Source organism: Gracilinanus agilis, chromosome 1, assembly GCF_016433145.1.
Source record: "Gracilinanus agilis isolate LMUSP501 chromosome 1, AgileGrace, whole genome shotgun sequence".
Lineage (NCBI taxonomy): Eukaryota > Metazoa > Chordata > Mammalia > Didelphimorphia > Didelphidae > Gracilinanus > Gracilinanus agilis.
The window spans coordinates 799,140,365-799,167,239 of record NC_058130.1 but is presented as its reverse complement, the minus strand read 5'-3'; the positions used below and the strand labels follow the sequence as shown (position 1 = coordinate 799,167,239).

The window sequence follows — 26,875 nt, the reverse complement described above, 5'->3', positions numbered from 1 at the left end:
TCATTCTTAGGGGAGTCAGAGCGGCGGCAGCAGGCCGAATGGCTGGGCCCAGAGAGCAGACAGCCAGGGCTTAGCGTCAGCCACCTAAGGGAGGTTTGCAGAGGAACGTCCCTGGGCGGTGGCGGGCCGGGCGGGCCTTCAGAACAAGGACAGCCGGGTCAGACCTTCCCGGGCGGACGGCGGGCCACATAGAGAAGGGGGACCAGAACGTCCTGCCTTCGGGTTAAAAGTGAGTCCCCGCTTCATTGGAGGACGTAGGGGAGAATAAGGTTTGCCTGAAAAGGATCTGGGAGTCGGAGTAGACCCTGAGCTCGGTCCGAGTGAGTCCAGCGACACAGTACGGCCCAGCACAAGACAAGACAGCCATCTCAGGCCGAATTTGGTGGCCGCACGGGCGGGACGTGCTCTGTGGAGGGGGCAGACACGGCGTCCTGGGGACAGGCCGAGGTGGCGGGCGAGAGTGTTTGCTCTCTTGCTTTCTTTCCAGAGGGGAAGCTGCTCCGGGGGGCTCACTGAGGCCAGAGACGGGTCAGGAAGACCTCCTGGCCCCGAGAGCGTCTCAGAGGGCCCCTCGGCTCCAGAGCTACGTGGCCTGCTCGGCCCAGGGAACCCCCTGGGGACTCTTGGGGCGCCGTTTGGGGGGCCCGTCTGACTTCCCCAGGAAAGCGAATACAAAGAATGTCGGGATCCCTCCCTTTACGGGGCGTCTTGTTTTCTCTCTGCTCTCAGGACGCTCTCGGACCTCAATAAGGATGGGAAGATGGACCAGCAGGAATTCTCCATAGCCATGAAGCTCATCAAGCTGACGCTTCAGGGGCAGCGGCTGCCTCCGGCCCTGCCTCCCGTGATGAAGCAGCCGCCCGTGTTCTCCCCCTTGGCGTCTGCTCGCTTCGGTAGTTCTCTCGGCTCTCTCGTGCCGCAGGCGGTCTGAGCCCGGCCCAGCTTAGAGGGGCCTCCCGTGGCGTCCAGTCCCACAGGCTGAGGCCGGAGGGGGGAGGAAGCCGAGGGGGCGGGGGGCGGGGAGGCAGCCGTAGGAGCCGCGGCCGTCGCCGCAGGCCTTCTCCAGTGCCGGCCTTGCTTCCGAGGAGCAGTCTTGACGTCAGAGTTGAAAAGAAAATGTCTTCTCAGAAAAAAACCAGCCCAGTGGAGGGCCCGGAGGCCGGGCGATGAGCGGCCGTCCCCGGCAGCTCTCTCCAGCGTGGGCAGGCGGTTTGGGGCCAGAAGCCGCCGGGAGTCCCCTGGATGGACGCAGCTCATGCTGATGGTGGCTCCTGGGAGGCCTTCAGATTCTGCTTCCCTTGCAGTGGGGGGCGCCCGGGCCTGGGTTCTTCCTGTGGGGACCTTCCTCTCCCCAGAGCCTGCCCGTGCGCCCCCTTCTGGCCCCTGGCCCCGGCCCTCAGCTGCCCAGAGCCTGTCTGAGGATTCTCTCGTGCTGCCCCCTTTGATTCTGGTCTCCTGGCATTCCTGACCCGGCTTCTCTTGAACCCGGCGTCTCGCTTGAGCCCACTGCCTCTGCCCACCTACTCCCGCCCCCAGGGCTGGCTCACTGCCGTCCACGGCCTGCCCACAAACGGTGCCCAGAAGCCGGCGCCCACTCAGAGAGCTTGGCAGGTGTCTGGCCCAAGCCTCACTTGCTAGCGATGCTCAGGGGCGAGAACAAGCGTGGCGGGAGCTCGCACGCTTCCGTTTTTGAGTAACATTGCCGAGGCCTTGAGTTTTGGGGTGTCCCCTCCCTCCAGGAGCGGAGAGCACGGGCAAAGCTCCCCAGCCCGTTGTCGGAGCCCCCGATCCGTGGTCCCGGCCATTCCCATGCTTGTGGCCATCAGGCAGATAGGCCTTGGCTGGAGCCGCCGACTCCAGCCGCTCCGTGGCTGACCGAGGCTCTTGCTCCGCCCGCTGGCCCTGTCACTGGTTAGCCTGGCTCGGCCTGCTTCGTGCCCCAAGAGACTCATTGTCTGCCGTCCCTCCTCGCCTCCCTGCTCTGTTCCCTGTCTGGAGAGGGCGGCGAGCCTCCGGCGTCCTCGCTGCTGTGTGCCCGCACGTCCCCCAGACTCTCTTCCTCCGGAAGCCCCTTCCAGCCTTGGCCGGCGTGCCTTGTGCCCGGGCGCTGGCCGCCCCCCACCGCTGGGCCGCAGAGATAGGCTGGCCCCCTCGAGGGGCTTTCTCCGAGGGCGGCGCTGCCCCCCTCGGCCGCTCGCTCTCACCGGATCTCGTTTGTCCCCGCAGGAATGGGGAGCATGCCCAATCTGTCCGTGCCGCAGCCCGCGCCTCCGGCCGCCCCCTTGGGAGCCGTGTCCTCCAGGCCTTCAGTCACTTCCCTTCCTCCCTTGGTGATGGCCGCCCCCCTGGTCCCCTCCGTCAGTACGTCCTCCTTACCCAACGGGACGGCCACTCTGATCCAGCCCCTGGCCGTCCCCTTCTCCTCGGCAAGTAAGTGCCTCACTTCCCCGCCCCGGGTGCCCGGGGAGCGCTTCGGGGTGCCCGGGGCGACGTCCGGCGGGGACCCATCGTGTCGTCTGCCTCCTTTCCTCAGCATTGCCTCACACGTCGTCGTACGGTCTCTTGATGGGCAGCTTTGGCGGCTCCTGTATCCAGAAGGCTCAGTCTCTGATTGACCTGGGTTCGAGCAGGTACGAGCCCTCTGTTGTGGACGGGGCGTCGAGCCGAGGGTCTGTTCCGAGCATCAAGACTTGCAGAGTCCCGATTTGGGCTTCTGTGGGGACGGGGGTTCCCCCAAGTCAGGATTGGTGAGCTTTGGGGGATGAAGCATGAGAGCGAGCTGTTCTGGGCTGGAGGCAGACGGGCGCCCGAGACAGAGAAGCCTCGGCCTCCTCCTCCCTCCACCCCGAACCCCCCGACCCTCAGGCGCGTTGCCCAAAGTCTTCGTAATCACCACGCAAGGCAGTTTGGGGCAAGCTTGTTCCCGAGGGGGCCCCCTTTCATCGCTCTCAGGGCTGTCGACGGGCCTCCAGCACTCATTGCCGACAGGCTCTGTCCTAGCGTTTAGCCGGCGAGAGCCCGTTCCACCGATGGGTTCTTGGGTATACTGGCGAGTGCCGCCCTCCTGGGCCTGGCCAGAGACTCTGGGCCCCTGGGCTCGCCTCTGGGCAGCAGGCACTGAGGGGTCCTTCTCCCCACAGCTCGACGTCTTCTACCGCCTCTCTGACGGGGGGCTCCCCCAAAGCCGGAGCCTCTGACTGGGCCGTCCCGCAGCCCTCGAGGCTGAAGTACCGCCAGAAGTTTAACAGCCTGGATAAGGGCATGACCGGCTACCTCTCAGGTGAGCGCGAGGCCCCTTCTCCCTGCGGGCGCGGCGAAGCCAGCCAGGGCTCCGTTCGGGGAGCCAAGCGCGGCCAAACCCGAACGCTCCTTCGCCATACGGTCGGACGCCTCCTTTAGTCCGGGTGGTGGGAGATCAGATGGAACCCGTGTGGCGCGGGCAAGGACCCTCTGCCAGCTGTCGCCCCGCCCTGGCACGAGGCCGGCCGGAGGGGCCCCGACAGCCGCCCTCTAAGACCATCTCACTCCTTTGTCGGGGGCTGATCTGATTCCTGAAGGTCCTCTGCTCTCTTTACCCTCAGTCTGAACGCCTGGAGAGGCATGGAGAATGGCCTTGGGTTCGAGGCAGCCCCAAGTGCATCTTTTGGAGGGCGGGTGTGGGATTCATCGCAGATGCACTCTGCTGCCCGGCTTGCCCATAGCTGTTGCAGGGCACATCTGGCTGGCACAGCCCAACCGAGGCACGGCCTCCTCAGGCTCCCCCGTTAGCCCTAAGAGGAGGCGGAGCGGGGAAGGGAGGAAGCATGTTGGCCAGTATGGTGGGGGCTCCTTCAAGCCCTTCCCCGGCTGACTCCTTCCTCTGCTTCCAGCCTCCCAGCCCAGAGTACAAGCTCAGGGCCTCTGCCTCTCCAGGGCCTGGCACCAACGGAGAGCAGCAGCTGCCCGCTTGGGTGGGAGGTAGGAGAGCCAGTGCGGACGACGCTAGGCAAGAGGCCAGGGGAGCTTCTGAAGATTTTGGACCAAGTCTGGGACTGGGACCTTTGGCTTCCACGATTGGGGGCACTAGATTTCCCTGGGTGGGGCCGGGGGACAGTCGGGGAGCACCTACACTAGAGAGAGCAGCCTCCGCTTCATTTGATTTAGTTTTGTTTTTGTTTATTTTTAAACCCTCACCTTTCGTCTAAGAATTAATGCTAGGTGTTGGCTCCAAGGCAGCAGAGCGGTGAGGGCTAGGCAACGGGGTCAAGTGACCTGCCCAGGGTCACCCAGCTAGGAAGTGTCTGAGGCCAGATTGGAACCCAGGGCCTCCCGTCTCTAGGCCTGGCTCTCCATTCGCTGAGCCACCCGGCTGCCCCTAGTCTCCACTTTAATAGAAGGAAGGACGTGAATGTGGATGGGCTTTGGAAGAAGAATCGGCCAGTTGTGACAGCTAAGTGGGTACCGGAGGAAAAGAAGAGAGAGGAGTCAGGGCTGAGTGACTCCCGTGACTTGAAGGATGTGGGTGTCTTCAGCAGAGATGAGTTTGGGAGAAGGGCCGGGGGGAGGGGGTGCCTCTGCCTTCTTAGATATCGTAAGTTCTAGATGCCGCAGGATCCAGCACGTAATTAGTGTGAAGAGCCTGGAGTCCGGGGGAGGATCTGGGGCTGCCCGTTTCCATCTGAGGGTCATCGGAATTATCCTGATAATGGAGACCATGAAGAGGTCCCAGCAGCGCCTCATGGGCAGAGGAGGCCCAGAGAGCCTTGGTCCTTTTCTGGCTTAATCATAGCTACCAGAGTCTGTGTCTGTCTGGTTGGCATACCCTCCCAGAACTGGCACTGAAGGCCCTTCCTGCCCTTCCCAGCCAGATGCCCATTGCATCCGTGCTGGCACCTTCTGTTCTAGCCCAGTGAGACTGCCCACCCTTCTCTGCTTCCTGTCTGGGGCCAGCCCCCAGCGCCACTGGGCCAGCATATACTCACCTTTGTCTTGCCAGGTCCCCCAATCAAAGGCAAGCTTCTTGAGTGCAGGAAGTTCTCTTTTGGGGAAACGAAGGACCTTGAGCATCTAACACATGGTTGACTGTCCACTCTCAGGCCTGCTCGGTGCACGCACACAGCCCTCCTCCCGAGGTGCTGCCTCTGATCCTTTGTTCCGACGGTCTGAGAGTTGGTCCTAATTTAGCCTTGTTGCTGATGGTGAGTTGTCTGTCACCAAAGGCTGGCTGTGGCCTAGGGAAAGGGCAGGGCCAGACCCTTGTCCCCACGAGTTTATTTGGGAAGCTCTGGTGCGGGGAATTCACTGATTCATTCAGTGGCCATTTCGTGAGTGCCCTCGGGTCCTTGGGGGCAGGTCATGCAGGCACCAAAAAGCAGGCGGAGTCTTGGCTCTGGTAAAGCTTAGATCCTTTTGGCAGAGAACAGCAGATGGGAGGAAATCAAATGTATGAAAAGATATTGAGACTCCGCTGTGGGGAGCAGGCTGGGTTTCTTGTAGGACAGGGTCCTGAGTGCCAAAGAACAGAAGGCCTTTCAGGAGGAGGTGGAGGGAGAGGAGGGAGCAAAGGGTGTGAGGCAGGAGAAGGTCATGTGTGTGGGGGGGGCAGCCACACTGTATGGTGGGCCCCCAAAGATGGGCTGCAGCCACACTGCGTGGTGGGCCTCTAGGGACAAGCCACAGCCATACTGTGCGAGGCTTTAGCATCCTAGCTGAGCAGTGGCATATTGGATTCTGTAGGCAAGAGGGCACTGCCAGCACTTCTTGGGCAATGGTAGCCTCTATGAAAAGGAATCCAGGGGGACAGATGGGGAGAAGTAGACAGAGGTTAGAGTGACACAATGGGCTCTGGTCACTCGTGTGGGAGGAAGCAGACAGAAGTCAAGGGGGATGGGGAAGGTGACAAATCTGGGCACATGGAAGGATGACAGGGCTTTCGACAGAAAGAGAGAAGTTTGTTTTTTTAAATATTTTCCCATGTTTACATGATTCATGCTCTCTCCCTCCCCTCTCCCCCCCCCCCATTGGAGCTGACAAGCAATTCCACTGGACTATATATCTATCATCACTCAATACCGAATCCCATATTATTACTTTTTGTAACAGTAATTTTATAAAACCAAAACCCAAATCCTATCCCCATAGAACCAAGTGATAAATTATATGCTTCCATCTGTTTTTCTGCTCCCACAGTTCTTTCTCCTCAGCTCCTCAGGATTGTCCTGGCTCATTGCATTGCTGCTAGTAGCAAAGTCAGTTACATTCAATTGTGCTACAATGTATCTGTCTCTGTGTACAATGTTCTCCTGGTTCTGCTCCTTTCACTCTGCATCAGTTCCTGGAGGTCTTTCCAGTTCACATGGAATTCCTCCAGTTCATTATTCTTTTCAGCACAATAGTATCCCATCACCATCAGATACCACCATTTGTTGAGCCATTCCCCGGTTGAGGATATACCAGTTTTTTGCTAACACAAAAAAATGCAGCTAGAAAGATTTCTGTACAAACAGGTCTCTGTGGGATATAGACCTAGTAGTGGTATTGCTGGATCAAAGGGCAGGCATTCTTTTAAAGCCTTTTGGGCATGATTTCAAATTGCAAGAGGGAAGTTTGGGAGAAGGTTGGACTTGGGCACAAGGTTGGCAAGGACTTTGAGATCCCTGCTGGATATCTTTTTTCCCCAGCTGGCTTGGGTCTAGAGCCCAGGAGAGAGAGGGATGAAAGGACCTTGGAAGAGGTTGTTAAGTTTGGGGGTGCTGATGACATTCCCCACTCGAGTCCTCTAGAATTCACTCACCACCCACTCCATGTTAGGTGGTGTGTGTGGCATGAGAAGAGCTTACCTTAGAGCTCATTCCCAGTTAGTGGCATGGTGGAAGGAGCCTGAGAAGGGGCGGCTCTGGGGTCAGAGGAGAAGCTGCTCGAGAGCTGGGTCCTCAAGGTCAGGGCAAAGAGAAGGGAAAGGTGACCAGGATGATGCTGGAGCAAACCTCGTGAGAGCCAGAGAATGCCGAGGTGCAAGGAGAGGGTGTGGGCTTGGGCCCATAGTCCGGCAGGTGATCCCTGTCAGCTTGCTGCCAGTGGGGCCCGCTGGGGGCCTGTGCAGCATTCTGTGGCAGGGCTGGCCGTTGGCACAGACGTTTTCTATGCTTCAGGAGATAAACTGAGCCAAAGCCACGTCTCTCCCTCTGATCCGGTGTGGACCTGGCCCATTTAGACTAAGCCCCGACTTCCTGTTTGCATCCTAGCTAGCCGAGCTGGGGTTTTCCACACAGATTTGCTGAAACAGCAGCGGGGATGGGCCGTTTGCCTCTTCTCAGCATTTGTGGCCTGAGGGAAGGCTCTGGCTTGGGCCCTGCCCCTGGATCCCCTGCTCAGGCTGGCCCATTTCTGGGAGCCGGACCTACGGCCTGGGCACAGCAAATTCTTGGAAAAGGAAGAGGCCATCAGAGCCTGGGATATGGGGGAGAACTGAAGCCTTCTGGGAGATAAATGGCTTCTCCGGACCTCTAATGGGACGCTCTGCTTCTCTCCACCCACACCTCGGCTGCGGCTGCACCCTCGTGTCCGCCCCTCCTGTCCTGCCTCGGCCACCAGGTCTCCAGGCCCGGAACGCCCTCCTCCAGTCCAACCTCTCTCAGACCCAGCTTGCGACCATTTGGTAAGTTTGCTCCTTAACGGGGCGCTCCGGGCAGGCTGTTCCACAGAGCCCTTGGAGAGGGCTGCCTGGCTGCCCCCAAAAGGGGTGACCTGAAGGGCTGGGTCAGGTGGTCCGGCTCTGCGATGTGGCCCTCCACGCGTTCCTGTGGGAGCGTTTTGTCCGAGCGCACAGACGCACACGGGCATCGGGCAGTTGGGTGGGAGGCGCGTTTCTGCCAGAGGATGCCGGGCCTGCCGCCCTCCCAGAGGGAAGCTGCTCACCTCTTAGAGGAAGGAGGCCTGGGGAGCGCCCGACTCCATGTCCCCTCCGGGAGCTGGCCACCAGGCACGCTCGGGCCGCAGTGAAAGTCGGCAGCCAGCCTCTTGGGCCAGATTGGGCTCGACCTCGGCCTCCGGGACCTTCCCAGCTGTGCCCAGGCCGGGGAGGCCTGGCGGCTTCGTCGCCGGCGATGCCGCTGTCCGAAGACATCGTGCAGCCGGTGCTTAGTGGGTGCCCGGAGGAGGCACAGCACCGGCCCGGGCACCGGAGCAGCGGCTCCCAGAGATGACTAAGGAGCTCGGGAGGCCGCTGGCCGTTTCCCCTTGTTCTATTGGGGTCCGGCCTGTGCCGGGGACAGTCACAGGCTGGCCGGCAGGGCGTGAGAGCGGAGTTAGGCTCCTCGTGGGGGGAGGGCGGCCGTGGCACCCTTCTCTCTGGGCCGTTGCCACAATGGTGACTTTTTGTGCTCGGTCCCACACGCGCCTGGGACTTCCTGAAACCGAGCTTCCTCCAGGAACCTGGCCGACGTGGACGGGGATGGTCAGCTCAAAGCGGAAGAGTTTATTCTGGCCATGCACCTGACCGACATGGCCAGAGCCGGGCAGCCCTTGCCTCTGACCCTGCCTCCGGAGCTGGTGCCGCCTTCTTTCAGGTGAGTAGAGCCGGGGGCCCCTCGTGTGGAGGCCGCCGTCCAGGCACCGTCTCGGGGAAGCCCCTGCGGGTGCCAAGGACCTGCTGCCCCCGCTCTGGTGGGTGGGGCACTTATGCAGGCGTCCCGTGTGCGAGACACCGTGCCGAGTGCTTTACAAATGGCACCTCCCTTGTTCCTCCTGACCGCCCTGGGAGGCCTTGCCCAGGGGCACACCACTGGCAAATGTCTGGGGCAGGACTAGAATTCAGGACCTCCTGACTGCACCCCCTAGAGGACAGGGTCGTTTGGAAAGGGGCGATAGGAGTCCTGAAGGGAGATGGAAACTCGGCGGCCCTGGGAGGGAGCCGTGGGGAGAGAAGGAAGCTTCTGAGAGCCGGCATTCAGGCCTGGGCGCGGGCAGGCACGGAGGGCTGCGGGTGCAGATGGCCGGAGGCAGACCCCCAAGAAGGACGAGGACGAGGAGGGAACCAGACACGGGAGCCTCGCCGAGCCCGAGAGGCTGCACAGAGCGGACAGCCTCTCGTCCGGCCGGTCACCGGAGGGGTTGCTTTGGGTTTCCCCTCCGGGACTCTTGGGAGAGAGCGGCGGGGCAGAAGCACAAACACTGTGGCCCGACGGAGGGAGCCCACGGAGAGGGCCGGGCCTCAAAGCTGCCCCCAGCACGGACAGACAAGGGCCTGCTGGCCTCCCGCAGCCCCTCCTGGCTCGATTTGCACAAAGGGAGGAAGAAACAGGAAGGCGGCCGCTCTGGGTGTGCCTCTCGCCAAGGCCGGGGACGCTGGGGGGGTTCAGGGGAGGAGGAAGGCTGTGACGCGGCGGGAGGCCCACCCGCATCATGGAGACGGGCCAGCAAGAGCCGAGAGGCCGGGCAGGGCTGGACCTTGGAGGGGGGAAGAGAGCGAGCGAGCCGAGGAGGCCGGCGCCGGGGGCGAGGGGGACGATCGCTCCGGGCAGAGCTGGGCCGGGTGTTGGGGCCCTCCTCGTGCTCTGCCGGCATTCGCACCCGGGCTTCGGTCCCCCAGGCACCCTCTGTGTGGCCCGGGAAGCTCGCCTTCGTGTTCACGCCACACATTTGCCCGACTGCTTTTCCTTTTTCCTAGAGGAGGAAAGCCTGTGGATTCCCTTAATGGAGCGCAGCCTTGCTATGAGAGGACGCAAGAAGAGCCGCCTCAGAAGAAGCTACCAGGTAGCGGGGCCTTCCCGGGGCCGCACGGCCTTAGTCTCTGGGGGGGCTGCTAAGAGGTGGCCCGGAGGAGGAAGGAGGCCCGGCGAGCCCCCGCAGGCATGTTGGGTCAGCTGGGAAGCCCCTCGGCCGCTGCCACTGCAGCGAGGGGCACCCGGGTAGGCCAGGAGCTTCCCGGGCGCGGCCCGCAGCTCTCTGGAGAGAAGCCCCGCAGAGGGGCCCCTTCTAGACAGCCTTCCGTCCCCGGGGGGAGCGGAGCAGCCCTGCGTCGGCCCGGCGCTCACCGCCGCGTCCCCCGGTCAGTGACTTTCGAGGACAAGCGCAAAGCGAACTACGAGCGCGGGAACGCGGAGCTGGAGAAGCGGCGGCAGGCGCTGCTGGAGCAGCAGCAGCGGGAGGCCGAGCGCAAGGCGCAGAAGGAGAAGGAGGAGCTGGAGCGCAAGCAGAGGCTGCTGCAGGAGCAGGAGTGGAGGAGGCAGCTGGAGCTCGAGAAGCAGCGGGAGCTCGAGAGGCAGAGGGAGGAGGAGAGGCGGAAGGACCTGGAGAGGCGCGAGGTAACGGGGCCGCCGCTGGGCCGGGGGCGGGGGGGCTGCCCTTCCCTCAGCTCCGTCCCCTCACTCGGGCACCGTCCCTCGTGGGCACCCTGCACCGGCTCCTTGTCTTCCCCCGTAGCGGCCGGCCTCGGCCTTTTGCCTCTCTCTCTGCGTGTCCAGCTCTTAGCACAGGGCCTGGCACACAGTAGGGGCTTCACAAATTTGGATGACTGACTGACCGACTGACCGACTAGCAGTGGCGACCAGACCGTGAGCGGGAGCTCCTCGTCCCGGGCAAATCACAGCCTGTCAGAGAGGCGAGGACTTCCCCGGCCGTGTGCCCTCCCGCCCTTGTTGGACAGACGGCCGTGCCGGTGCCTCGGGCCCTGGTCTTGGCCACGGAGGGCTCCAGGGCCTTAGTCTTGCTTTGCTCCCCCAGCCTCAGCGCCTCCACCTCTGTGAAGCGACGGCTTGGGGGGACTCGCCGGCGCCTCTCTGGGCCTCCTCTGTAGGACGGGAGAGCTTCTCTGGCCCCGGCCATCTGCCCTCCCTCCCCTTCCTTCTCCGCTACGTCGCTCTCTCACTCTCTCTCTGGCAGGAATGAGAGCTCTGAGGCCGGCCGCGGGCCCTCTGCTCTGCCTCGCTGGGTGACGCCGACCGTGGGGAGACCCTCAGCCCAGTCCCGTTTCGGGGGGGGCGTTTCTTTTCTCCTTTTCTTTCCTGGCTCTGTCAAAGCTCCTTTCGAGGTCAGGAGCCGCGAGCCCCAGGGCCCAGGCCAAGTTCGAGCTCTGCTTGAAGCCCTCTGGGGGAAGGAGAGCTCCCCGGGTGACCCCCAGACAGGCGGCTCGGCTCTGTGGCGCCTCCGAGCCTGCCTGCCTCCTGGTCCTGGGCCCTCTTCTGGCCCGGGCCGGCACGCACTGGCTGTCTCGTCTCACCTCAAGCCTTCTCCTCGGCTCGGTGAAGCTCCCAGGCTCCTTTAGGGCCCCTTCTGAGACGGGGAGCCGAGAGCCGAGGACGCGTGGTGCGTGCGGCCTAGCCAGGGCCGCCCCCTGCTTCGGGGGCTCCCGTCACGTTCGTGCACGGTCGAGATGTCTCCGCCGACCGCGACTCTCGGATGAGCCGAGATGAAGGGGGCAGCGGCGCGAGGTGGCCTAAGCTTCCCGAGGAGCCCTTCCGTGGCCCCAGCCGAGCCCGCGCCTTAAGGCCCTCGGGTGGAGGCGTCCCGCCACGGGAATAGCGAGCTCCGTCATACGCACGCTCCACGCTCTCTGCAGGCCTGGAGACGGAAAGGCCTCAGACCCTTCCGAGCTGTGTGGCGCCGGGCAAGTCCCCGAGCCTCCAATGTCCAGCCTGCTGCTCTTCTGCTTTGGAAGCAGCGCTTAGTACGGACTCCGCCAGGAAAGCCGGGTTCAGAGAAGAGAAAAGAAAAGCTTCGTCTGCCTGTTGGCCGGAGTCGAAGGAAACGGCGTCATCCAATCCGCCCCCTAGAAACCTTGAAGAGGGAAAAAAGGAGGTGGAGCGGGCCCGACCCGGCCTTGGTGTGGCCCTGCTGGCTCCTCAGCTCCTGGTCACTGGCGGGAGGCTGGGACCGAGCAGGACAAACGACTGGAGGAGCCCTTCCTGCCTTCCTGCTCACCTCGGGGGGCACCTCTTGCTAGCCAGTCCAGGTCATCCTCTTCCTCCTCGAGACAGAAAAGCAACGGACTGCCCTGCCCAGTCTGAGCCCCTTCTGCGGCCTTCCACTGTCCTAGAGAAGCAAAGGCTTAGAGGTGGAGGGCAAAACGGGGCGGTGGGGGTGGGGAACTTACCTCTCTTGTCGGCTCAAGTGGGTAGCAAAAGAAGAGATGGCAAAGCAGGCTGCCTGGTTCCTTCTCTCCTGCTGGATTGCCTCTGGCAGGGTCCTTCTCCTTCTCCTCTTAGTAGTCATCTTCCATCCTCTTCTCCCATACCTGCTGTCTGCATCTTTAAAAATTTAGCCAGGGAGGGGTGGGGGTGGGGAGGCTAGGTGGCTCAGTGGATTGGGAGCCAGGCCTAGAGATGAGAGGTCCTGGGTTCAAATCTGGCCTCAGACACTTTGCAGTTTTGTGACCCTGGGCAAGTCATTTGACCCCCATTGCCTAGCCCTTACTGCTTTTCTGTCTTGGAACCAATATACAGCATTGATTCTAAGATGGAAGGTGAGGGTTTAAAAACAAAAAATTCAGCCAGGGGCAGCTAGGTAGCTCAGTGGAGAGAGAGCCAGGCCTGGAGATCTGACCTCAGCCATTCCTTGGCTGGGTGACCCTGGGCAAGTCACTTAACCTCCATTGCCTAGCCCTCACTCCTCTTCTGCCTTAGAACCAATACCCAGGATTGATTGTGAGATGAAAGGGAAGAGACGAAACAAACATTGATGAAGTACTTTGTGTGCATCAGGCCCTGGGCTAAGCCCTTTACAAATACAACCTCTGAGGTAGGGGCTCTCACTGTGGCACCCCAGTCAAAGGCTGCGCTCAAATTCTAACCCTGGTATCTGCTGACTGTGCGACCTTAGGTAAGTCTTCAGCACCTGTACAAGACGTCCTCCAAGACCCTCTGATAAGTGGCTTCCTCCGTCTTCATAAGCAACTGAGGCATTGGACTAAGTGCCCGTCTGGTGCTCTGGCTCTGGGGTGCCAATTGTCTGCTAGACAATTCAGAGAAGTGCTTCTGCAGAGGCCAGCCTTCAGGAGAGCCTCCCTGCATTGATGCCAGTGAGGAGGCCAGTGACATTGGATCAAAGAGGACATGAGGGAATAAGGTGCAAGAAGATTGGACAGGCAGGGGTGCTGGGTTGTAAGGGGCTTTGAAGGCCAAAAAACACACATTGTTCTTGCTCCTCAGGGCGATGGGAAGCCACTGGAGATTACTGAGCAAGGGATAACATGAAAGAACCTGAGCTTGAGGAAAATCACTTTGGTGCCAAAACTGAGGATGGATGAACTGGAGTGGGGAGAGGCTCAAGGCAGGCAGACCCCTGTAATAGTCCAAGCATGCACGAGGTGATGAGAGCCTACAGCAGGGTATGGGCAGTGCCAGAGGAGCAGAGGGAGCATATTGGAGAGATATTGCAGAGGTGCCACGAAGGCGAAACCGTCCAGAGAAATGCTGAGAAGATGAAACTGACCCCAGATGCAGTGGAGGTGAAACTGACCCCAGACACAGGGAAGTGAAACTGACCCCAGATGCAGTGGAGGTGAAACTGACCCCAGACACAGGGAAGTGAAACTGACCCCAGATGCAGTGGAGGTGAAACTTGACCCCAGACACAGGGAAGTGAAACTGACCCCAGATACAGTGGAGGTGAAACTGACCCCAGACACAGGGAAGTGAAACTGACCCCAGATGCAGTGGAGGTGAAACTGACCTGAAATATCCCAGGAGGTGAAACCAACAGACCCTGGCAAGAGTAAGCTTCTCTGGCAGTCGTTTCTTGCCTTCTTCTGTATCTCTGGCACTTAGCATGACGCCTAGCACATAGTAGGTGCTGCATCAAAGCTGATTGAGAATGTAAGCCTTTGGTAGGAGATGCTTTCTAACTTCTTCCAGACCTGAACCCATACAGACAGCTTGGGACAAGGTGGCCTGGCCTTCCTCTCTGGACCCCATGTCCCATGCTTATACCTCATCACAAGGTACCTTCTTGATCACCACCACTCCACAGCCCCAAAGTTGTCATTGCATGCCAAGGAGCCCAAGTCCCTGAGGGCAGGAGCAGCTCAGTGGGGCCACTGACCTCCAAAAAGGAATGAGGTGTCAGGCTCACAGAAGTGCCAGAAGAGCATTTTCTGGGCATTGTCATTCATTCCTGAGGCCGTAGAGTTGGCCTCTGAGCCAGCTGGACACAGAGGCTCCAGTTCAGCCTCAGACACACCCTGGCTGAGGGACCCTGGCAGGCGCCTGAGAATTTCAGAGCTCCCAGGCAGCCCTCTCTCCCTGAGGGTAAGTAGGAAAAAGGAGGACCCATAGGGATGATCTGCTGCACCAAGAGCATGGATTCTGAGGCCCACCTACCCCCGATTAGTGACTCTTCCTGGCTGCATCAGGGGAAGGCCTGCCTAACTAACTGGAAAGCAGAACAGAATTCTTGACTGCAGAAGAAAGGCACGGAGACTTCAGCCAGCCCCCACGCCTTTGCCAGCTGAGCAGATGGAGGAGCCTTCCTTGCAAATAAGGGACAGGCAAAGGCATGCCTGCGGCCTCTCTCCCTCGAGCAGATGGCCAGGAGTGGCTCCAGGCACGAGTCAGCATCGCTTTGTTCTTGTACATCTATTTCCAGCACCCCGCACAGTGTCTGGCGTGGGTAAGTGCACGTCTGCATGGATGGGAACATCCACATGTAGTTGTGTCCACATAGAGAGAGAGAGGAGAAGGGCCACGAGCTCTCCGTGCATGCCCACTTAGTGAGCCCTGAGAAAGTAGCTGGTGAGAGTCTTCAAGCTGCCGTGAAACGCGGCAGGGAGTTCCAAAGGAAGAAGATGAGGTCGAGGTGAGCAAGCAAGAGGACACAGGGCAGGTGGGGGATGACCACTGAGCCAGCAGCAGAAGTGAGATTATTGGACTTCCCCCAAACCCAAGCAGGACATTAAAAGGAAAGATGAGTTCAAGAAACAGACCCTCGGGGGGGGGGGGGGGGGCAGCTGGGTGGCTCAGTGGATGGAGAACCAGGCCTAGAGACGGGAGGTCCTGGGTTCAAATCCGGCCTCAGACACTTCCCAGCCGTGTGACCCTGGGCAAGTCACTTGACCCCCATTGCCTACCCTTGCCACTCTTCTGCCTTGGAGCCAAATACACAGTACTGACCCCAAGACGGAAGATGAGGGGTTAAAAAAAAAAAAAGAAAGAAAAGAAACAGACCCTCAGGCTGGCCCAGACCCCCCACCCCAAGACTTCTGCTGGAAATATCTCTGCCTGCCATAGAACGCCCAGGGAGTACTCAAACTCTCCTGGTGATAGTTCCGTGCCTCCAAAGGCAGAGGAAAAGTCTAGCCCCCTTCGAGGGCAGTGAGTGCTTTTTTACAATGTGTGAATAAGAAGATCAAAGGCAAAGGGGGGAGCCTGGCTTCTGAGAAGGGACGGGCAGAAAAGAATCCTCCGGGGCATCTCGCTGCTTCCTCCCATCTTCTTCATGTCGTCTGTAGGGCTAGTCATAAGCCCCAGAGGTAAACTGAGGGAGCGCCCGAGGGTTTCAGTCAGGTCTCGCCTTGCCAATTCCAGGCCTGCTTTGGGGCTTGGGGGCCTTTCTTGCCCTCTTTCATTTCTCCAGTGCTGTATGGTTGGCACCGGTACCCCTGGGCAAAGGCTCTGTGGGCGTTTCGGACCTCTCTATAGGAAGATTCCAAGGCGATTTTCAGAGCGGTTGGACGAATGGGTTCAGCCCTGCCGGCACAGTGTTTTTCTGCAGCCCCTCTGACGCTGGCCATGGCTGTTTGTGCCACCTTTGACTGAGGGGTTCAGCGCGAGGGGATCCCTCAGGGGTCTCGAGGCCTTCCCATGTGGAGCTGCGATTTCGAGCCGTCTTTGGTGGAGCCGAACCTCATCGTTTTTCTCTGTGGCCGGTTGGCCCCTCTTTTGGGTGGCTCACCCGCCCGGGCTGGGTGTCGGTCTCGAGGGTTCTTCTTTCGTCGTGGAGAGCTGACCTTTCGACCTTGGAGCCAGGCGTTTTCCCTCCCGTCCTCAGTTTCTCCTCTTGTCCTGTCTGCATCGATCTCAGCTCAGCCATCTCTTTTTGCCTTCGGTTGAGCCTCTGCCCGTCTGTCTGCCCAGATCGCTTATGCTGTGACGTTAGGCCGCCTGCTCGCTGTTTCTGTGACTGACATTGGATGATTTTTATTTTTATCAATCACAGTAACAGTCTCGATGTTATGTTCAGCCACACTGATTGTAGAAGAAGGCAACTGTTCCCTATCTCTTCCCCAGCGTTTAGGCTGAAATTCTGTAGCTAAGGGGTTGGGAAAGGTGGATTTGGACTTTCCTACACAGCTGCTGCCATCTTTTAAATCAGTGGGTCGTTTCTTTAAAATCAAGTTCTTGCCAACCTCTAGACTTTTTTGCTCTTTAACCTCTAACTGTGACCTTGTGTCTAAAGCAATTGCATGGGAAAGAACTGTTGCATCTAATTCTAAACCCGTTTGCAAATTTTCTTGATGTGATTCTTTGCAATGGTTTGATTCATGCTTCCCACCCAATGTGTGTGATATGGAATGAGAAAGCTGATCCCTTATATAATCATCCTCCTGAATGCCAAAGATTTCTCTGCGCATTTGCATTATGTCTTCCCATTGCTCATTATCTACCACAGACCTATGTGTATCCTCTGTGTGGATTACTTTAGACACCTTTTCTGTTTTGCCTCGATTTCTCATTTTGCTTCCCTCAATTCTCTTAGACTCTGCCACACCCAAATTACACTGATTGATAGGTTTTAAATTAGAAATCTCGATTCATAATGATTTTTTCGGTTTCGTGCCCATTTATATATATCTTCATATCATCTAACGAAGGTGTTTGACTGTACTTTTTGCATGTGTGATTGCAGCAACTATCTGTATGTTTTTCTTGATTATGTCTATTTGATTCCTTATTTCTAGCCCACTTTGAATTATAAAATGTTTTTCTATTATCTCTTTGATTATTGGGTTTTGAAAAATCAATTTGTTGCTTATATCTACAAAAACGAATCACATGCCCCATCTTCCCACACAAGTAGCATCGGGGGGCTGATTTTGATTTTGGGGTGTTGTTGGCAGGTTGTCTAAACTGGTTTCTACTCGTTTGAAGAGCAAAATTCTTCACCTCTTTGATTTCTTTCTCCCGTCTGGACTGTTTCAATTGCCTCTTCAAGTCTGCTATGATCTCATCTTTCTCATTGTCAGATTGCCTAGCCATTCTCACTTCTTTCTGTTTGGAATCATGTATATATGCTGCATGATTCCTAATATCCTCCAGTGGTAATGATTCCCACTGTGGACAACTTTGCCTGAAGGAATTTTGTATCGGGATTGAGGTTCCCTTTACAAATTGTCTCCTTATATGATCGATCGTATCCTGGGAATGAGTATCTCTAAGTCCTAATATCGTTTCAGCAGCTTCAATAACTCTGTCTAGAAAACTGCTCGGGTGCTCTTCTTCCCCTTGCCTCAGTTTCTCAAATTTTTGCCATGCATTTGGCCTTTTTGCAAAATTTCTCATTGCTTCGATAAGATCAGCCCTGCATCTTAACAAGTACCTCATGTTGGCGTGTTGAGTGAAATCTAGATCTTGATGTACTAACGGCCATGATTCTAAATTGGGGTTCGTCCTAGTTTTGGTCAGGAATTTTTCCTTTTCCGAGGGAGTGTAAAATTCCCCCCAAAGAAATTCGACATCGTCGAAACTAGGGTTAAAAAGTGTGAACGCCCGCTTTAATTCTTTTAAACTTTTGTAAGGTTTTTCGTAGAATCTGGGAAAATGGCGTTTTAAAACCTCCATATCACTAGGAGTGAATGCCTTGTACGTTTTGACATGCACCACCCTCTCTCCAGGTTGCACAATAGTCCCGTCTACTATTGGTAGGACAGAGACCACTGCATTCTGTATTGGTTGATCTTTCTCTGTTTCCTTTTTCCCAAAAAATTTTGATTCTACGATTTCAAGTTGTAGGATGGTATGTTTATCGAGTTCATTCCCTTCACGTAATTGCCTCAACACTTGGAACAGTAGTTTTATGTTCTCAACTAGTTCCTTGTTATCATTTCCTTGTTTTGAATCAGATGCCTTATAATAGTTAAACAGATGAGTCAGGACCGCTTTTAAAATTGCCAAAAAATGCCATAGAGCCAGAACAATTGTCACTACTGTTGGAATGAAGCAAATGCATTCAGCTAAAGTGAATGCAAACCATTTGTAATAGTCGTAGATTTCAATTAATTGCTGTATCATGTTTGGTACTTTTACCAGCCAAAATGCACACATTCCCTGCATAAAAGACCAAATAAGCAGCGACAGACTGCTTAATATAAAAATCAATCTTGTGCAATTCATTTTCTTTTCTTTTCTTCAGAAGATAGGTTTCGAATGACTTGGCTCGCCAGATGTTATGGGGGTAATTTGAGGAAAGGTGTTTGGGATAAGGGAAATTGGAAGGAGGATGTTGGAGACTTGCTAAGTGGGTAATCTCGGTTTCAGGTAGGCTGGGATTAAAGGAGATTCAGGGTATAATAAGACTGAAGTCAGGAGTATAACACAGAAGGGAAACAGAGATCTTCAGGGAGAAGAGAAATTAAACTAAACAGACAAACACAGCAGGCTTACAGACTGGGACTTAGACTCAAACACACACTGAAGGAAATAGACTAGACTGAAATTAACAAACAGGCTTTAGTTAATTTCACAGGAAGGGACTTGTTTTGAAGTAACACCTTCCTTCAAGATGGATACCGGCTTCCCTCTAAGCCCAGAGTATGTTGTCTCTTTCCCTCTTCTTCCCTCTTGTTAGCTAACAGACAAATTACACTAATAGGGCTGTTGAAACACAAAAGGGTTTATTTTGTTTGAAGGATGTTTCTTAGGAAGGTGGATCAAAGGAAAGCCCTATCAGTTGTCTCAGGAACCTCAGGTGGGGGAAGGGAAGCAAAGATGGAGTCTGAGTAAGGACCTGCCTTTAAACTCAGCTTGACAAAATGCTATTGCTATCTAAAGGGAATAAATGATGACTGACTAACTATAACTAATGCTGTCAATCAGGTAACTCTTCACAGATTTAACTCCTCTCTAATTACTCTCCTTATTAACTTCACAAACATATAGGTAAGGGAGGGAAAAGGCAGGGATGGTAATGGGAAAGGAAGGTATAAAGGATTTATCTAAATAATAATTTCTTAATTAAATATGTCAAAGCTAGGCTCAATTTCAATATTAAAGTTAGATAATCAAAGCAGCTCTGCTGATTCACAACCTCCCTCCACGGAAGATCCAGTCAACTGTCTTTTCCTCAAGATTCCAAACCTCTAACAGCTTTTGGAACTCAGCCAAAGCTAGAAAAAACTATATGACCCCAATTCTGTATACTACAGGGCTGACCGCAGTCTGTGGGGGGAGGGGGCCGTGCTGTCTCGCCTGAAGGCTACTTCGTCCCCTTTCTCACAGGCTGCAAAACAGGAGCTGGAACGGCAGCGGCGATTGGAATGGGAGAGGATTCGCCGCCAGGAGCTTCTCAATCAGCGGAATAGGGAGCAGGAAGAAATCGTCCGGCTACAGACGAGGAAGAAGGGGCTTCACCTCGAGCTGGAAGCCCTGGTGAGGCACTGGTGCCGGGGAAGTGGACGGGGCCTTCTGAACCCAGGCCAGGGAGCCGTGAGGGGGCCAGCCCTGACCATTCGGGTGACCAGTGGGGTCTAGACAGCTTCCTTGGAGGGAGGCCTCCAAGCGCGGCCTGATGGAGATTCAGGGGAGCGAATTCTGTGGCTTCCAGGGCTCCGCCTTTTCTTTTGCTGGATGCCTGGAACTGGGTGAGAGAAAGCTCAGGGGGACGAGAGAGCCGCCTGCAGGGATTAGAAGGCAGTTGTCAGAGGACTTGGTCTGGGGGAGGCTGAGACAGAGCGGTCAGAGGGGGCGTGGCATGCAGAGCGACCAGCAGTGCCCACGGCCTCACGGAGGTCCAAAAGGAACGGCCATTGGCTGTGGTGACCCGAGATCTCTGGTCGCACAGAGTGGCTTCTGTGAATGAGGAGGTCAGAGGCTGGACCGTAAGGGCTAGTGAGGAAGAGAGGGCCAGTGTAGACAGCCCTCGGAGAGTTTAGCCACAAAGGGCAGAAGAAGGAGCCACAGCTTGTGGTGGATGGAGGACTGGACAAGGGTGTGATTGGAGGCAGGAGGGAAGAGCCAGGGGAGGGGGAGAGCCTGAGGTCAGGCAAGAGGGGGATGACGGAGGGTTCTGTCCGTCCATTCATCTGTGTGTCTGTCAGAGGAGACGGTGCAGGAGGGGGTCATCCTCACTCAGGACAAAGGCCACTTCTTTGGGGGGGGGGGGCAGAAGGGACTGGAGGGGAGGAGGGGGCTTCCCTGGCCTCTTTCTAGTTCCATCTGCAATCCCGCCTTCTCCAAGAAGTCTTCCCTGATTGGCCTTCCCTTGAGTTCCTGCAGGCTGTCCTGAATATGCCCTTTGCGTGTTGTCACTCCAGTTCTCTGGGAGCCCCTCAGGGCCAGGGGCTGCCTTTGGCCTTTCTTTACACGCCGGCACATAGCCCAGTGCCTGGCACAAGTGGTGCCCAGTTTTGAGTCCGCCATGCGGGCCCTGGTGGGCATCTGTGTCCCCGCTTGCGGGTGGCCGCACCGCTCCTATTTCCCCGTCCTGACGCGACTCTTGGCCTTCGGACAGAGTGGCAAACAGCAGCAGATCTCGGGGCGCCTCGAGGACATGCGGCTCCGAAAGCAGAGTCGGAGGAGCGAGCTGGAGGCTCTGGACAAGCAGTGCGACCGGGGGGTCCTGGAGATCGCCCAGCTCCAGCAGCAGCTCCAGGTGAGCGCCGTGGCCGGCCCCTCGGCCCCGCTGCCGGGAGAGCTGTGCGGGGGGCGGCTCGGGGGGCTTCGAGGAGAGCCGACAAGGCGAGCCTCTCCGCCGACGGCGGCTCTTTTGTGTCCCGAAGGAGTCTCAGAGGCAGCTCATGTACTTGGTGCCCGAGAAGCAGCGGCTACAGGAGAAGATTCAGCACCTGCAGCCGGACGGCTCGGCCCGTGAGTCTCTGCCCCTCCGGCCTCCCAGAGGCTCTTTTCTCAATTAACCCCGATGGCTCGGTATGGGGCCGGGCTGAGCCCCTGCTCGTCTCCCTACAAGGGGGGCCCAGTCGGAGCGGCAGTGGGGCCTCGGCCTCTTTCTTTCTTTCTTGCATTTACAAAGACAAAGAAGCCGGCAGGGCCCTCCGCTGGGCTCCGCAGGCCTGAGGCGGCGCCGGCCGCAGAAGGGAAGCCCTCTGTGCCTCCCCTCTGGCCCGCTTTCTGGAGGGTGCTGCTTGGTTCTGCTCGCTTCCCTCTTGGGTAGCTCACAGAGTGGCCCGCTCGCCGCTTCTCACGGTGCCAGCCTAGGCCCCAGTTTGTTCAGCCGAGCCCAATCGACGGGCATCCCCTAGTTGGCAAGCCTCTGTGCTGTCGCTGTTTGGGGGATCTTTCCCTGATCTCCCGGCCTTGCCGTGCCTTTGGGTCTGCCCGGTTCCGCCGCTCTCTGGGCGTAGTTCCGGACTGCTCTCCCGTATGGTTGGGCCCGTTCCCCACGGGCAGGCGGGCTTGGCTCCTCTTCCCAAATGGTGCCCAGGTTCCCGCCTGCACCGCTCCTGGCGCCATGGGCCGTTGCCGGCTTTTAGGCTGCTGCAGTGAATCTCCTATAAGGAGCCGGACGGCGATGACAGAGATTCAGACTCTGATTTTCTTCATAGAAAACCTGTGCCTGGGCGGGCGTCCTCGGCCCCCTGCTCGTGCCCTGCCACGGCCTCCTCTCGGGGCTTCTCTCCCCCGAGGAAGGAGCGATGGAAGGCCCACGTTCCAATCCCACCTTAGAGGCCTACTCACTGTGTGACCCTAGACAAGTCACAGACTTTTGTGGGCCTCAGTTTCCCCTATGTAAAGTGGAGCAGAGGCACTCCCTCCTCATGGTCTGGCACATGGAGAGTTCCCGGACACCCTCAGAGCACGCACAAGCCACGTGCCTACCTCGTACGGCAGCCCACACAGGCCGCTTGGTCCCCTCCGCATGGTACCTTCCCAGGCTCGGCTCCGGGGACAGAGCAGGTGGCAGACAGACACAGACGGCACCCTCCACCCCGGCCCTGCGCGGTCCGGCCAGCCCTCGGCACGTAGTGGGTGCTTGGTAAGCGCCGTGGGGGCCGAGGGAACCCGGGGACACGGCCCTCCAGACCGATGGCCCGGACCAGGCTAACCGAAGGCCGGCTGCCGTGCGGGGACGAGGTAGAGCGTGCCCACTGTGCCAGGCGCCGGGCGTTTTCTGGTCTGGTCTTTGCAGCAGCCCCATGAGGCAGGTGCTGGCACCGCCTCTCCTTTCTGTGAGAGGAAACCGAGGCGGCCGGGGGGTCCCACCTGGGGCAGCATCCAAGGAGGCGCCTCCCCATCCCCCCTTCTCGGGGCTCCGGCCAATCGCGTCATCGTGTGTGTCTTTCAGCTTCGGGAATCGGCGCCATCCACCAGAAGTCTGCTGAGAAGGAGGGTCTGTGCCAGAGGCTGAAGGAGCAGCTGGACGCCCTCGAGAGGGACACGGCCGCCAAGCTCTCGGAGATGGACGCCTTCAACAGCGAGCTGAAGGTAGGCTGCCCTGGCGGAGGCATGCTCGCCGCCTGCCCGCCGCCCGCTGGCTCGCCTGTCCACCCGCCCGCTCCTGGCTGCCAGGTCCTTCCTCGCTTCTTGCTCGTTGCCCGCGACTGTCCCTGAGGGCCGGCCGTGCATGTGCGGGTCGACAGACGCGTCTCCTCCCCCGTTTGTGCCGCGGCCTCGGCTTGGGTCTGTGGAGCCTCTCGGAGGGCTCCCCTCAGAGGGGTGCCGCCCGGGTCGCCGGTGGGAAGGAGGGAGGAGGGAGGGGGCCGGAGCGGCCGAGGCGAGGCCCGCCCTTCTGCCGGCCGCACGTTGAGGATCGCCCGATCGGGCTCCCCCCCGGGACCACGTGGGCCGAGCCCCGGCCCGGAGCCTCGGGAGGGCCGTGGGGGGCCCGGCGGGCTGGCGGTGCCCCGGCTTAACGGGCTTTCTGTCTGCCTTATTTTTCAGTGTGTGACTATGGATGACTGTATTCTGCGGTGCCTTTTGTCCCTGCTCAGCTGTCTGCAGCACCTCTTCCTCTTACTTAAGGTCTCTCCGGCCGGCGCCTCGGCTCTCTCTGCCCTCCCCGGCCGCGCGGCCCTTTCTCTTTCTGCTCGCTTCCGTCGCCTTCTGTCCTCCGGCTTGCCGCGCTTGGGTGCGGGGCCGGGAAGCCGGGCCTCTGGGCCGCCCCCAGCTGGCTCCGGCTCGCGAGGGGGGGGGGCAGCGTGCGAGCAGAGCGCGGGGCCTGCAGGGCCGCCCGCCAGGTAAGACCGAGATGCGGCCGGCCGCAGAGCAGGCGCCTCGCTGCCCTCTTCGTGCCCCTCCCAGCCTTCTTGCTCGCCCAACGTGGCGTCTCCCTCCGCCGGCCCAGGCCGCCTCCTCCTAGCCCTGGTGGTGCGTGCCGAAGCGAGAGGCCGTCTGGCTAGCTGTGCCAGGGGGTGCCGGCGGCCACCCAGACGGCCGCATCCGCAGCGAGCGGCGGGAAGCGGGGGGGTCCGAGGCAGGCCGTGACTGCGGCCGGCTTGGCTCCTGGACCATCCGCGCTGGGAGTTCTGATCCAGAAGAAGCAGGGCCGAGGCAGGGGGCCGCCGGAGTGAGGCCATGTGGCCTCCCTCCTCCTCGAGCCTCGGACTCCTGGGCAGCTGGGATCGGGGTGCAGAGAGCCTCTTCTAGCTCAGCCTTGGCATTTCCCGGGCATCCCGGCCCCCCCCGCCCGCCCCCGGGCCGAGCCGCTCCTCGGCCTCCCTCTGGGGGTGGGAGCACGTGTGGGCTGGGCCGCCCCCCGGGGCCAGGCGCCGCGCCACCCACCTCATCGGCCCTGGGACGCGGCTGAAGAAACCGAGGCTCGCAGAGGTTCGGAGCGAGCGTCCTGGCAGCTCCAGGCCTCGGGGCTCTTTCGTCAGCACGAGCACAAACGCTTTCCCGGTTTGGGGGGCCGATTCGAAGTGGGAGGCTGGGCCAGAGCAAGTGGGAGCGCGGCGGTCCTGGATCTGTGGCCGGCCCGGACCCAACTGCAGGGGCAGGGAGAGTCCCCCCCTCTCGGCCCCTCTGGGTCGCCGTCCTTGGCCCCAGGCCGGGGCCTCGCAGTGGGTCCTGCCTCCAGGCTTTCCCAGCTTTCCTCCCCCACCGGCTTCCTGGCTCTGACGGTTAGCTTTCCCCGGCCCAGGCGGCCTCCCTCCCTCTCTCCGTCTTCTCCCGTAGCGGGGCGCCTTGGGATTGGCCCCCAGAGTGGCTGTTGGGCGCGGGTGGGGGTGTGCGTCAGGTGTCGAGGCCTCGTGGTGTGGATGGCGGATGGGCGGAGAGCGCTGGGGGAGGGGGGCTCTGGGGGAGGGGGGCACCCGCTCCGTGTCTGCGCCCCGCACGTCGCCCCTTTCTGCTCCTCTCCCCGGTGCCAGCTCTGCCAGGGCTCCTCGGCCTTCAGAGGGCGCCTCCTCCTGCCTGGCCCCCGAGCTGTGCCTCCCCTGAGAGCGCTGCCGAGGCTCAGGCTGGGAATGGGGGAGCCCTGATCGGGTCCAAGTTCCAGAAGATGTGGCCTCGAGCCTCATGATGTGCCGGGACGGAGGGAGGGTCTGGCTGTCGCAGGTGATGAGCCTCCTGTGCCGTCCTCCGCCCCACGAGGGGTTCCTCATCCCGGAGCTCCCAGGCAGGCCACAGTGCCTGTCTTCGGGCCCGGGGGTGAGGGGTGCCGCCAGGAGCGGGCCTGGACGCGTGGGCACGACGACTGGCCCCCTTTCGGAGTTAGCTGGCTGGGGCGGCCCTTTGGGAGAACCCCCTTTTCTGTCTCGGATCCCCCTCAAGCCACGCGCTCAGAGAAGAGGCAGACGGGAAAGGCGAGTTTTGGGGGGCTCACGCCATGCCTGGCAGCTTTGCTCCCAGCATCCCCTCCAACAGAGACTTCTCAGAGCCAGACGGGGCGGGCAGGAAGCGGGGCCAGCCCAGGCCAGAGAATGCTCGTGCCGGCTCCTCGGGGCCTGTTCTGGGCAGGCTGATCCAGGCCCCTTCAGGGGGCCCGGGGGGCCACAGGGGGGCTCAGTGGATCGAGCCAGGCCCAGAGATGGCGGGTCCTGGGTTCCAGTCTGGCCTTAGGCGCTTCCTGGGCAAGCACAGCCCTGAGCGCTCTTCTGCCTCAGGACCGGTGCCCGGGGGGGACCCTCAGTCGGAAGGCGAGGGGGCGCCCCCCGTAGTGACCGGGAGAGCCCGTCACAGCAGGGCAGGCCGAGGCCTCGGGCCCAGGCTAAGAGGGGGACGTGCATAGGGCACCCCCACATTTCATGGACAAGATGGCCCCAAAAGGCGGTCTGTGCAGAAAAGGCTCGGGACGAGGCCGCGGCAGCCTCCCGCGGGGGCTCTCGGGCCATATTCCGAGCGGCACCGGCACAGGCCCGGGCTGGGGAGAGAGGGCGGAGGAGGCGGCCCAGAGGGGGCCTGGTGGGAGGACTTGGGCTCAGGAGGCGGAGGTGGGACACCGGCCGGAGGGCCTCGTGGCCTTCCCCTGCCACGAGGGTGCCCACGCCAGGGCAGAGGGAGGCACGACACAGCTGGTGTCGAGGGGCGAGACGGCCGGGCCCGGGGGCTGGACGCGGCGGGGATCGGTCCTGCTTGGCGGGCGGCCGGGCTCGGGGCTTCGCTGCAAGGGCCGCTCAGATCTTGGAGATGAGCCGAGGCGCCGGGCGCCCCGAGCGACCCAGGCTGAGGCTGTCCTCCACCCTGCCGGTGCCGAGCTCTTCACGCTATCGCCTGGGTTGGCCCTCACAGCCCGGGGACGTAGGGGCTGACGAGTCCATCTCCCATTGGGGAAACTGAGGCACGCAGCAGTGACCCTCAGCAGCTGGTGAGTGCCTGAGGCCAGATTTTAACCCAGGCCCAGCGTCCTGGAGGTGATTAGGGGGGCAGCAAAAGGATGGGGTCCAGGGGGACCTCCCTGGGAGTGGCCAAGGATCGGCCTGGATTGGAGGCTGAGGAACAAGGCGCTGACGGGTGGGGAGGCGTGTGCGGACGTTGGGCCTCCTGGGGGGTCACTTGGACCGAGGGAGGGGCTAAGGCCCTGGGGACACCCGGGCACAACTGGCAGGGGCCGCCTGGGTCCCAGCAGAAGAGAAGGAGCCCCCGAGAGAACCCCGTTCAGGCGCCCCACAGGGTGCCCCAAGGAGGGCAGGGCTCGCACCCCACTCGTCTTGACCCTCCTGGGGGCTTTCTTGGCAAAGATGCCAAAGTGGTCCGCCATCGCCTTCTCCGACTCATTTTACAGATGAGGAAACTTAGGCCAACAGGGCCACACAGCTAGTGAGGGTCTGAGTCACCCTGCCCCTGGCCTGGTGCTCCGGGCACCGCGGTGCCACCCAGCTGCCCTCCTCTTTGATGTCTGGCCAAGGGGGCTCTCCGGGCAAAGTCCCGTAGGCCGAACACCCACCGTGCGACGCCTTAGGTCAGGGACCGGGCAGGCCCGAAGGCTCCCTGAGGGCCTTCTGAGCCCGGGATTCTGGGGCGCTCAGCGGGGCCCCGGCAGGAGATGAGGCCGGGCACGGGCCCCCGGGGGAGCCGGCGTTCATCCTAGAAGAAGGCCTCTTCGGTGGCGAGGGCAGGGGGAGAGCCCAACGGTCTGGGAAGGGGCGAGCCTGGAGCAGGGGGGCTCCTCCTGGGCCGGTGAGGGGCGGTCCGACGCGCACGGAAGGCCCGGGGCGCTACCGAAGAGTCCACGTCCCCCCCCAAACCTCGTGGCCACGAGGCTATTCGCTTTGGGCCTTTAGAGAAGCCGAGCCCCGGCGCTCCCGTTCCTGCCCCCGAAGCTCCGGCCAAGGCCCCCCCGGCCGTGCCGCCGT

The 26,875-nt window shown here is 59.9% G+C and overlaps 1 protein-coding gene across 1 annotated transcript in view; it reads left to right on the top strand.

Annotated features, from left to right (window-relative positions):
- The window catches only part of ITSN2 (intersectin 2), a 30,135-nt gene extending 6,811 nt beyond the window's left edge, over positions 1-23,324 (top strand). The window contains exons 4-16 of the mRNA XM_044656723.1: positions 730-893; positions 2,227-2,430; positions 2,534-2,630; positions 3,141-3,280; positions 7,573-7,636; positions 8,409-8,546; positions 9,647-9,732; positions 10,033-10,283; positions 19,407-19,556; positions 20,638-20,778; positions 20,906-20,993; positions 22,429-22,568; positions 23,025-23,324. Of these exons, the coding sequence (XP_044512658.1) occupies positions 730-893; positions 2,227-2,430; positions 2,534-2,630; positions 3,141-3,280; positions 7,573-7,636; positions 8,409-8,546; positions 9,647-9,732; positions 10,033-10,283; positions 19,407-19,556; positions 20,638-20,778; positions 20,906-20,993; positions 22,429-22,568; positions 23,025-23,324 (1,963 nt within the window). The remainder of the gene's footprint in view (positions 1-729; positions 894-2,226; positions 2,431-2,533; positions 2,631-3,140; positions 3,281-7,572; positions 7,637-8,408; positions 8,547-9,646; positions 9,733-10,032; positions 10,284-19,406; positions 19,557-20,637; positions 20,779-20,905; positions 20,994-22,428; positions 22,569-23,024) is intronic.
- The last annotated feature ends 3,551 nt before the right edge of the window (positions 23,325-26,875 follow it).